The sequence below is a fragment of the Hermetia illucens genome, chromosome 5 (genome assembly GCF_905115235.1).
Source record: "Hermetia illucens chromosome 5, iHerIll2.2.curated.20191125, whole genome shotgun sequence".
Taxonomy (NCBI): domain Eukaryota; kingdom Metazoa; phylum Arthropoda; class Insecta; order Diptera; family Stratiomyidae; genus Hermetia; species Hermetia illucens.
The window spans coordinates 74,906,768-74,919,229 of NC_051853.1; the positions used below are offsets into that span (position 1 = coordinate 74,906,768).

General features: G+C 44.1%; 1 protein-coding gene across 7 annotated transcripts in view; it reads left to right on the top strand.

The window, feature by feature from the left end:
- Positions 1 to 11,810, top strand: part of LOC119656731 (ataxin-1) — a 217,510-nt gene extending 205,700 nt beyond the window's left edge. For all 7 annotated transcript variants that reach the window (XM_038063268.1, XM_038063269.1, XM_038063267.1 and 4 more), the window contains one exon: positions 9,514 to 11,810. In XM_038063268.1, coding sequence (XP_037919196.1) covers positions 9,514 to 10,389 — 876 coding nt within the window. In that variant the 3' untranslated portion in view covers positions 10,390 to 11,810. The remainder of the gene's footprint in view (positions 1 to 9,513) is intronic.
- Positions 11,811 to 12,462: the final 652 nt, after the last annotated feature.

Genomic DNA, 12,462 nt, shown 5'->3' on the forward strand with positions numbered 1-12,462 from the left:
CGGTTGTGATTTTCACCCTTAGATAGAAAAAAATTTCAATTATTACAAAATTGTAGTTTCGTATCTTCGTTGTTTAGTTTTTGTATTTGGTGCTAATGTTGCCATCATGTACTTTGTCTTACCTTTATTAATGTGGAGCCCGAGATCTCGCGCCGATTGCCCCTTGCTCCACCTGAATGAAGACAGTTTGGACATCTCGGGGCGTTCTCCCCATTATGTCAATGTCGTCAACATAGATCAGCAGTTGGGTGGACTTGAAGAGAATAGTGCTTCTGATGTTAGTCTTAGCGTCGCGGATCACTTTTTTCGACTAAGCTACCAGCCTCTTGTCGTAGACCGAAATTATGGTGGGAAAATGCTGTTTTTACCTGACCTCGCAAATTTGTCAAGGTTAATCTAATCAGTTTTACTAATTTTGTCGGTATAGCGAATCCTCTCATGGCTGTGTGAAGTTCTACCCTAGTTATGCTGTCAAAGGCGGCCTTGAGGTCGATAAAAATATGGTGCAACTATTGGTCATATTCGAATAGTTTTTCATCAATCGCCACTGGGGGATGATGCTGCTTTGCCTGAAGTGAGGTCTCTTTGGTGTAAGCTAACAGCGCTCTGGGCATATAGGGCTATCCAGTCCAGTAAGATGGCGCGTGTATAACAATATCTTATACATAGTGCTCAACAATATGGTTCCTCTATAATAGCTGTACGATGTAACAGTATATCTCCTTTCTAAGATTGTGTAAAACAAAACCTTATTAAAATCGGTTTACTGTCTGTCCACCGTTTTTAAGGTTTTGTGTAAACACAAAACCTTATTAAAATCGGTTTACCGTCTGTCTGTCTGTCTGTCTGTCTGTCTGTCTGTCTGTCTGTCTGTCTGTCTGTCCGTCTGTCTGTCTTTTTTTTTTTATGGATGGAGGTGGAAATCTTAGAAAGACACTGCCGCGCCAGGTTGCAGCAGCGTGTGGGATTCTCACCCACTAAAACCACCCCCACTTTCTCCTTTTTCCTTCCCCGCGGGACCGCCGCAAAGCATTACTTCGCGGGGTGGACTGTGCTTTACGCGACCACGCCTTCCGTTCTTCGCGTCCTCCTTGCGCGCTCCGCTCTTGCCAGTTCTTCTTGTATTCGTTTGATGGCGGTGTTCACCGCACACCAGTTTTCCTCCGATTTCAACATTTCCCCGACGATGTTCTGCGGGCTTAGAGTGGTTTTCAGGGAGTCTTCCAGACTCCTCCTTTCTGAGAGAAATCGTGGACAGTGGAACATAACATGCTCCGGGTCCTCAGGTGTGCAACCACATTCAGGACACAAGGGAGAATCATCCAGCCTGAATTGGTGCAGGTACTTCCTGTAACCGCCATGTCCCGACAGGAATTGCGTGAGATGGTAGTTAATCTCACCGTGTCGTCGCTGGATCCACTCTTCAATACGGGGAATCAAAGTGTGGGTCCAGCGACCCCTCTGCGAGTCATCCCACCGTTTCTGCCACTTTTCCAGCGACTCTCGCCTTGCCGCCTTTCGGCGTTCTGCATCCTTTTCAAGAGGATTCATTTTCCTTGTCTCGTACAGGCAGCGTGTTTCACTTGCCAGAATGTCTATCGGGATCATTCCCGCAATAACACACGCTGCCTCGCCTGATATTGTTCTGAAGGCGCTGCACACCCTTAGCGCCACTAAGCGGTAAGTCATATTTACTCTCCTACGATTACTCTCACACGCTAATGCTTCCTCCCAAACTGGTGCCGCGTATAATAGTGTGGAGCGAACCACTCCGGCCACAAGTAATCTGCGACTATACCTTGGACCTCCAATGTTAGGCATCATCCGCGCTAATGATACGCTGGTATTTGCCGCTTTCTCACAGGCATAGTCCAGATGTCCCCTGAAATTGATCTTAGCGTCAATCATCACCCCCAGGTATTTGATAACCGGCTTCGAAGTGATGACGTGACTACCAAATCGAATATTAATTGTATTCCTCTTCCTACGATTGGTAATCAAGACCGCCTCCGTCTTTTGTTCCACAAGGTCAAGCTGAACCATCTCCAGCCACGCTTTTATGGCGCTAATGGTTTCGTTAGCGTACATTTCGACATCTTCAGGTTCTTTCGCGACGACAACCACAGCTAGATCATCTGCGAAACCGATTATCGTGGCCTCCTTTGGCACGGGAAGGACAAGGACCCCATTGTACATGACGTTCCACAGGAGAGGACCCAACGCTGAGCCCTGTGGTACTCCTGCGGTGACGGTGTACTGCTTGGATCCCTCATCCGTGTCGTACCAAAGTGTCCTCTCCGAAAGGTAACTGTTGAGGAGCTTAGTCAAGTAACTAGGGACACCCGTGTTAGCCAGTGAACTTTTTATCCACTCCCAGCTTGCGGAATTGAACGCATTTTTGATGTCCAATGTCACTACGGCACAGCATTTTTTAGACGACATCGCGTCTCGAGCCAGCTTCAAAACAACGTCTACGGCGTCGATCGTTGAGTGGGCTTGACGAAATCCAAATTGTCGCTCCGATAGTCCATCCTTGTATTCGATGATAGGGAGCAGTCTGTTGTAGATGACCCTTTCGAGCATCTTTCCTGCCGTGTCGATAAGGCAAATCGGTCGGTATGATGAAGGGTGTCCTGGATGTTTATTCGGCTTCGGGAGCAAAACTAGTTTTTGCCTCTTCCACCGATCGGGGAAAATTCCTTCTATCATGCATGTCTCAAACACGCTGATAAACCAGTCGGGTCTGGTCTTAACAGCGAGTTTAAGGGCTCTATTGGGAACAGCATCCAGACCGGGTGCTTTGTTATCACCAATTCTCCGGCAAATTTGCATAAGTTCCTCCTCAGTTACCGCAGGTATGGTGTAGACGTCGAGTGCTCGCTTGTGTTGTTTGCGCTCCCCTTTATCCGGGGGGAAGAGCGCCGTCACGATATCGAGCAGAAGATGCGGACAGGTCAATTGTCGTGTTCGCCCTCTCATCTTCTTCATAACTATCCTGTACGCTGTTCCCCAGGGGCTTTGGTCTGCCTCTGTGCAAAGCTCCTTGAAGCATTCTCGCTTGCTGGTCCGTATAGCCTGCTTAAGCCTACCTCGAAGGTTCACATATGCTAGCCGTTTCTCGTCGAAGTCTGGTCTTGCTCTAGATCGTTGGCAGATCCTTCTAGCACGAAAACATGCATTCCGTAGCACCGCGATCTCTTCATTCCACCAATAGTTTGAGCGCCTTTTTGCGAGAACTCGTCGCCTCGGCATAGCAGCGTCGCATGCTCTTGTTATGCGTCCCATCATTTGCTCTACCTTTTCCGTAGCCGCACCACCGGGACATTGGCCTCCCAATAGCATCTCTATGAATGCATCCTCCTCAAGCCCTTCCACGGACCAGCCCCGGTTTCCAGCCTCACGGGAACACGCATCGACGCATGGCCCATATTCGATCTGGAGGAAAATCGCCTGGTGGTCGCTGTGAGTATAATGCTCACTGACAAACCATGTCATTCTCCTCGCCAATGTGATACTCACATATGTCAGATCGACTATTGAGCCCGACCCTGTCCCACGAAAAGTGGAAGCGTTTCCCGTGTTGGCAAGCACCAAATCTAGCTCCGCGAAAGCCTCGAGCAGGATACGGCCCCTGGTGTTCGTAGTGCGACTGCCCCAATCCACGGCCCACGCGTTGAAATCACCAGCTATGATCTTGGGGTTTCGACTTCTTGCATCCGAGAATAGCATACCTAGCATTCCTTCGAATTCTGTTATCGTCGCGCTTGGTGGAGCATAGCAACTATAAATATAGATACCAGCTATTTTTGCCCTGACGAATCCAACTTCTGGAAACTCCATCACTTCTTGAATGGCCTGATTTCCACACGCCCATATTGCCGCCTTGCCAGTTTCATCTGCAGTCCAGGCACCGCTCTTATTGTTGCGATAGGGCTCGCTGATTATGGCAGCTTCGATTCCCTTCTCATAGATGGTCTGCGAGAGAAGTTCTTGCGCTGCCTCGCAGTGGTTGAGGTTGATTTGTATCAACCTCATTTTTTTACTGCATTCAAGGCTCGCCTAAACACTGGGCATCTGCTGCTGCCTGCAACGTGCCGACAGTCGACGCCCTTTTTTTCCTTGCAGAGCATGCATTCAGGCTCAGCCTTGCATTCCCTGAACATATGGCCTTCTCTCCCACATTTTCTGCAACATTTTGACCTGTCACAGTCACCGGTGCATTTTGCCGCTATGTGGCCGAATTCCAGGCATCTAAAGCAGCGCTTAAGAGATACCTGCTCCCTGAGTCGGCAAACGACCCAACCTATTTTTACTTTCCCAGCCGCCAGCAGTTTGAACGCTGCTTCAGTTGGTAAGCTTATAGTTGCCGTTTGCGTGCCTCCGTATGCCTTCCGCAGTCCCCTGATTGCGGAATCTTGCAAGCCAAGTGGTCCGAACTGCTTTTCTAGGGCGTCACGGATATCCTCCTTGGTCGTGATTTCGTCAATGTCCTTGCATTCGATGACAAGCTTCTGCTTTCTGGCCCGTACTTGAGCTTCTTCTCCTAAGGACTTCTCCACCTTGCCGAGGAAATTTTCTACCGTTTTGCCCGGAGACTTCTTCAGCTCCAGCATCAAGTCTCCTTTCTGGGAACGTCTGATTCGGCTGACGTTTTCTCCAAGGTCCATCAGCTCAGGATCGGATTTGACCTTCCTAAGGATATCGGCGTAAGTCATATCCCCTTTTTTGGAGATGATGATTAATTCGGGCCGTAATCTTCTTTTCTGCGTCGTGTTTTTCCTTCCACCAACCTTGGTCCATGCTTCCTTGGTCCCTTTTTGAGGCTTTGCCTCCCTTGGGTCAATTGGAGCCGGCGCCGCAGTTTCCACGATGTTGGTAACTTTGTTTCCCTTGCCTTTTGCCGGTGAGAGGCCTTTTTGCCTTTTCGCGTCCTGTGAGCATCCGAAAGAATCGTTCGCGCACTCTCTACTCCTTTTTTCAAGTTTACCGCCCTTTGGATGTTGAGGGGGTGTCACTTGTGTTGCCTGGGTGACGCTTGATTTCTTCGAGGCGTTTTTTTCTTCCTTGGCACCATTGTATAGTACCCGAATGGTACGGACCATGTTTTTGATGGCCTGGTGCACGTTGTGTTTGTCCTTAATAAACTCGGACAACTCTACTATTTTGCCTCCGAGTAGGGCAAACGATGATTCGTCCGGACTCTGACATAGCTCCTCCGCTTGGTTTTCGCATTGGGCGCTTACGTACTTATTAGCCTTCCGAATGCTTCCCAGATTTCCTTCCTTCATCAAGGTTGATTTCGGAGGAGATCGCGCTATCGTCGAGCTTCTCTTAAATGGATCAACCACTAAGTCCTGCGACATGTTTCGACCAGGTGTAGTTACCCCGCTATGGGCTAATAACTGACCAGTTTGTGCCCCATATTTTCTTGGGTTTTGAACAGGCGTTCTCGGGAGTGATGTACTCCTTTTAAATGCCTCTTTCTCCAGGCTACTTGTAGTATTTGATGCAACGGTGGCCAAGTAATCCACCACCGAGGCACTGCAGTCGAGGGATATCGACGGCCGTCTGTCTGTCTGTCTGTCTGTCTGTCCGTCACACGCATTTTTCTCGGAAACGGTTACAGCGATTGACACCAAATTTGGTAAAAAGGTGGGAACTGTGAACGCTCACGCATACAGTGAGTTACATCCTCTTACGTTGAATTTAAGGGGGGGTCCCCATACATGCAAAAGGGGGGTGTAATTTTTTTTTTCATCAAATATAGTCATGTGGGATATCAAATTAAAGGTCTCAGTTAGTACTTTTCGAAAACGGTCTTAGTTTTGACATTTGTTGGAAAGGTGGGGAGTGCGGGGGGCTGAAAGTGACCATTCCTTTACGGGGGCCATTCTCAGAAACTACTCAACCGAAAAATCTGAAAAAAATCAAGAGGCTGCCACTATATGGTGCCTGGGCTCCGAAATACCTTCCACACTGATATCTGCACAAATAAAGTTAATAATAATATATTACTATAATTTTTAGTAATTCGCTGCGAAACCCCCCTTAAGTTCATGCTAGGACCACGAAATTTCGCAACAATATAGAGTGTAACATAGAGCATGATGTTACCAAGTTTGGTGGAAATCTCACTATTGCTAACAAAGTTATAATACGTCAAAGTTGCCGCTTCTTTGCAAATTGAAGGCTATAAATGTCAATATCATCGGAAAGTGGATATTCTCACATAATATTGTATATGCATATATTACGTGCTACGTACTAAGAAATGCACAAAACCTTTCGTACCTGAAGCGTCCAGCTTCCGGTTTCCCGACTTGTTTTTTGTTTTTTCCCGGGGGAAATTCATCATGGATACGTATCTGGAATCTAGGACACATATGCCGGACTCTTACCGATTAAAACCTTTCATATTTTCTCCACACTCTCCCCACGGGACCACCGTTCTGGTATCGCTTCGCGAGGCTGTTTAGTTCTTAGCTGGTCATTCTAAATGAGCTGCTACCGCTTTGCGTGGCGTTAATTGCAATAGCTTCCCTTCTATGTCTCCGTTGCGCTTCTGCTGCTTTTAGCTGCACTCCAACGTCATCAGCGAATCCGACGACAACGGCTTGTTTAGCTACCGGAAGCCGTAAAACGCCATTATACATTAAATTCCATAGCAGAGGGCCCAGAACAGAACCCTGCGGAACTCCTGCCGTTATTACATATATCTTCGACCCTTCGTCCGTATCATAAAGTAGCTTCCTCTATCGGAAGTAATCGAAGATTATATTTAATATATATTATGGTGTTTGTGCCGCGATGAGCGCTATGATGATATGGTTCCATCTGGCAAAATTGAACGCGTTTTTGACGTCATGAGTCACCAGTGCGCAATATTTATTTAGAAAACCAATTTGGTAGCATAATCGCTGGCCGACTCTTCCAGAAGCCAATTGAAGAATATAGCCAGTTATAGATTACCACCTCGTGGACCTTGCCTATTGTATTCAGAAGACAGACAAGTCTGTAAGATGTTGGTTCACCTATCGGCTTCGGAATCAATACAAGTTTTTGTATTTTCCCTTCTTTTAGGCAGTCTGTAAATATCCGTCCGAACATGCTTAGTGCCATTCTCATTGCTAGTTTCAGCGCCTTGGGGGGGATCCCATCAATGCCGGGGACTGCGGTATTTCAGACCCTTTTCATTGCGTCCAAGACTTCGTCTGTGGTTACTGGAGGTATGTCTTCGTCGCTCATTGGTATCCTTGTGAAGAGTGTTTCCGGATGTCGAGGAAACAATGTCGAAACTATCTCCCACAATAATCTAGGGCACATAATAGGAGGGAAACTTTTTGGAGCACTTTTCCTCATATATAGGAAATCAGTTAAATTGTAACATTTGCCATTGCTACTGACACTTCAATGATTGGTTGCAGTCCCGGCATGGGAGAAATTTAGTTCTCTTCTGCTTCAATATTTCGACATTTGAGATTTCATTTCTCTCTCTACTACATTGATTAGGAACTTAGAGTATCTCTATCGTATTGAGTCTAGAAGTTGTATATAAAATCAAACAAGTGCTACGTCCATGTCCGACTCTCAAAGGTGTTCTGCTACTGCTGCAATTAGCGTTGCGCCTGTTCTTCAATCGGTCGTGAATCACTCTGCTTGCCGATTTTACGATCGTATATACCTCAGCCCGAAAGACGGTCGTATATTTTCTCAGTGTAGATGATCGCCGTTTTGTTTGACAGTGCGTTCTTCTGGTCTGTGCCAGATTTTTCTACATTCGAGGCTAACTTTATATCTTCTATTAAACCGATATATGGGGATCCGAAAATCAAAAGGCATTAAAACAACGGAATTCAATTCTTCAAATATCCCGTCCATTGCTCTATGCTCCTGACATCCGCTGTTTCCTCATATACCTAGACAAATCAGTTCCTCTCTGAATATATATATCCAATGACTGCAAATTGAGTAATGCATTTAGAGCTGCGCCAGAAGTGCTAATGGCACCGACAACACAGTTCTTTGCAGGGAAGCTAGCTTAACATTTTTTATCTCACCTTAGCTGACTACATGGGTGCATAAGCGAACACCTAATAGAAACCCGATATCGACTTTACTACATACAATCTGAATCTTCATGTCATAGGCTGTGAAAGCTCGCTTCATCTTTTGCCTTTACATGTTTCATCATTTCATCAAAATTTAGCTAATTGAAAGTGAAATTGTCAATTTCTTCGGAATGTCTAGTATCACGCTCGTTACCCCTCGCATCGATCAATAAAGCCTTCAATCGCTTACATTCGTCGATCCGCTACACGATTCCGTAGTCAATATTCAATATCCTCCGATTTTTAATTCGTCAACCATGTTATTGAGATCTTTCGACATTTCTTAAAGTAAAAGCCCAAACTCGCAGGTTGTCAATTCATGCATCTTCTTTCATGTTTCAGGAGCTCTTGAAATATAGGCTCTGATTCGTTCTGTTTCCAGTCGCGAGTCTTGTTCCTCAGTTATTTCAGCAACTCTACTGGTTGTCAGTTGCCGTGCAGATCTGGCTTGTCTTTCAATTTTCGGAGTTTTGTGTGACATTTTCAATAATTCTCAGAATTTCAGCCCCATTTTGGAGGGGGCGAAAACTTTACGGTGGGGGAGGGAGAGGCTCTCTTCTTCAAACCCGATGAAAACTCGTGGCGGTCGAAAAATCGCTGCGGCCACTCCCCCTTAAAAGGTTAAGGCGCTGCAAATGGGGAATATTTGAATGGCCATTACTTTTTAAGGCGAAGTGAGCGTTGTAATTTTTCAGCAGACTTTTGAAGAGAATGGGGTTCAAAGTTAAACCCTACCATTTGGACATGAAAATAGCCCCAATTTGAGGCGTCATAACTTTTTAAGCGAAGATGGCCATCGCAATTTTTTAAGGGGTTTAGAGAGGGAGATCTTCTTCAGCCTGCATAACCCCCGGTCATCTCTCCTTAACGCAGCAATGTTGAAAATTAAAGCATTACCATAACGACATAATAATATCCCACTTTGAAGAATCAAAACCTTTTTGGAGCAGGGGGGGGGGGCAATGACCGCTATGAGCTTTCATCAGGATTAAGGGGGTTCCGCTCCTATCCCTCTAGGATGGGGTTAGATGTGTACCCTTCACCCCAATTTTTATGGCGGACGGATGAACGGTGTAGAAGTTGATCTGTCGCAGCACCATCTGGGACGAGGCTGAAATATTTTCCATCAAAAGGATACATACATTTACCAATTTTTATGGTAATGAAGTTGACCCTTTGCAACGCCGTCTATTGGTGATTTACCGCAACGTATATATGATATAAACCTTCTCTATTAAAAAATACATGTATGTACCAATTTTAATAGCGGTTGATTGAACGGTTTCGGAGTCTACCTATCACAAACGGATATGTATACCAACTACTTTCATTTTAATATAATATATCAAACATCTCACAGTCTAGTATTGACTTACTGAATAAATCTTAATTTTTCCCCTTTCAGGTTGACATCGACGCTTCCGCAGAGCATCCATTTTTCGTATATGGTCAAGGATGGGCATCATATAATCCAGAGCTTACTTTGAAGACGTATGGTCTAAAATGCCAACGTCTTCAAGTAGGCGATGTTTGCATTTCGCTTAAGCCGCGTGAATCTTCATCGTCGACATCATCCTCCTCCTCTTCCAATTCATATCCATCAACTCCTCAATCTCCAACAAATTATGCATCGCCAAACCAATACAAAGAAGAAGTTGGTCCCCAAAATCTGTCCAGGAAATCATCGTCAACCAGTTCAAATTTGCAAACTACCACAATTCCAACAACCGCGACAGGTACAACAGTATCTAGTAGGCTTTCAGGTTCAATGCTTTCCCATATGCCTCCGGCATCACATATTCCTGGTATTACGTCATATGAAATGCTTCATGCGTATGGAACAAGTCCACCAGTGCCATCGCACAATTTACATCGTATTTCTCCGCCTGCTGCCATACCACCTCAGCACCATTCTCATCACCAACAGCACCAACTTCAACGACAGAAGATCGAGGGACATGTGGTTCTTGCACGCAATCCAAGTGGTCATCATTCTTCGCCATCGCCAACATCATCTCCGGCTAATCGCCCCCCATCTAATCATCAACCTTACTATCTCGGCACTTCGGTCACTTCAGACAAGTGCAACGGCAGGGAACCACCAACCTCTAGCAGTGGCAATGCGGAATGCAACCAGCTAACTCATAGTGATCAGCAAGCTGCCATAGATGCTTCGACCTCTCGAAAACGCAGATGGTCTTGGACAAATTCTCCGCCAAATTCTAACGACGAAGAACATGGGCCGTCCCCACCCAAAACCGTTTGTAACACAAATTGTTAGTTATGTTTTGAAGATGTTATACCAGAGAGTTTGATGGAGGTATTTTCATAACCTTTGCAATTGGAAAAACATGGGAGCTTTTGTAGTTATTTCTAACTCCGCTTTTGGCTCGTATAAGGTTTCAACTTGAACGTGTCCTCCCTTTAGCGTTTACAGCCGTTGCAAGCATTCATACAATGTGAGCAGGCATTATATTGGAGGCAAAACTACTTTTTATACCGAAGATATATGTTTTCCGCTTTTACGAAGACAAATATATAAAAAAAAGCGTTGATAGAGTGAAAGACAAATGTTTTAATGGGTTCATCATCATTAAACTCAAAAAGTATGAACCGTGACCCGTCGTAACAAGAATTGTATATAGAACCAATTTGTGGCAGAATTGTACAGAAAAAATTGTTTTAATGAATTAGTATCGAATGCTTGGAAATTGATTCAAGCAAATGTTCAACACACGCAATTGAACTTTTATCACAATCCAACAGGTCAGAAAAAATGTATCCTTAATTTAGTTTCAAGCTAGGGCTGTGACTGAACCATTTTTAACAAATTTCCAATGTTTATTTGGGTCGATTTCAACCGAGCATCTATTTTACTTTTGTTACTCTAACAACGAAGCTGTTCCTTCTACGTTTACCCCCCGAGAAGCAGACATTTTACATTTTTTCTGATTAATAAAATTATACCCACACGTAAGCAGCTCGTTTATCCAATAACCATTAATTCTACTCCAAAATAACAATAGTTCATACCTAACCCCTAAAACAATAGATTCAAATAATAGTTTACCAAAATTGTAAAAAGTGAAAGCATAACGAATTATTAGAGATGTATTAAAACAAAACTATGAAACTTAGCATACAACAAGATAGGACTTAAGGCAAAAGAAAAGAAAAAGAGAAGTAAAACCATCTTTGTGAGAGTAAAATTAGCGGAGAAAGTGATTGTGATCAAAGAAAAAGTATTAATTCTTTATTAGTTCTTTCTTTTTCGTATTAAAATCAAATCTATCGGCTGGAGGAAGGAAGCGATATTGATTCTAAGAACTCTACCTTCGTTGACTTCTTTTAAATTTTATTTTAAATTCACGAAGATTCGAATCCTGCGCGTTGCGATATTGACTTTTTCGCGATTAGCGGCCACGGATCTTTCAACTTCTTTTTGTGATCATTGTATTTCTTTGAAATTTTCAATTGTATAGTTTTATTAGCCTTAATTTAGAATTTTTAAAGTTCATGTAGTCGTAAAATAGAAATATATTTTTATCTCTAGGAATACACATAAATTGTATATAAAATGAAATTGAAAAACTTAGAATACTTTGGTATATTTAACATATGATTTGTATAAAAGAATAAGAACAATTATAAAATAAACTACGAATTTCACATACAAGGCAAATATGTGGGATTGATTATGGAAGAAAACGTTGTGTTTCAATTAATTGGCATCCATCTGTTGCTACAATTAAATCAAATTTATCAATGGCTCAACAATTTGACATGACGTGATAACTCCCAGCTTATGAAAATTAGGCAAAAGACATCATCATCATCAACGGCGCAACAATAAGGAACTCCAGACATCCCGGTTCTGCGCCGGGGTCCACCAATTCGATATCCCTCAAAGCTGTCTGGCGTCCTGACCTACGCCATTGCTCCATCGCAGGGTCTGCCTCTTCTTCTTTTTCTACCATAGATATAGACTTTCCCGCCTGGATCATCCTCATCCATACGGATTAAGTGACCCGCCCACCGTAACCTATTGAGCCGGATTTTATCCACAACTTTACGATCATGGTATCTTTCATAGATTTCGTCGTTATATAGGCTACGGAATTGTCCATCCTCATGTAGGGGGCCAAAAATTCTTCGGAGGATTCTTCTCTCGAACGCGGCCAAGAGTTCGCAATTTTTCTTGTTAAGAACCCAAGTTTCCGAGGAATACATGAGGACTGGCAAGATTATTGTCTTGTACAGTGAGAGATTTGGCCCTTTTCTTGAAACGTTTCGAGCGGAACAGTTTTTGTAAGCTGAAATAGGCTCTTTTTTCTTCTTTTTCTTCAGCCTTTGT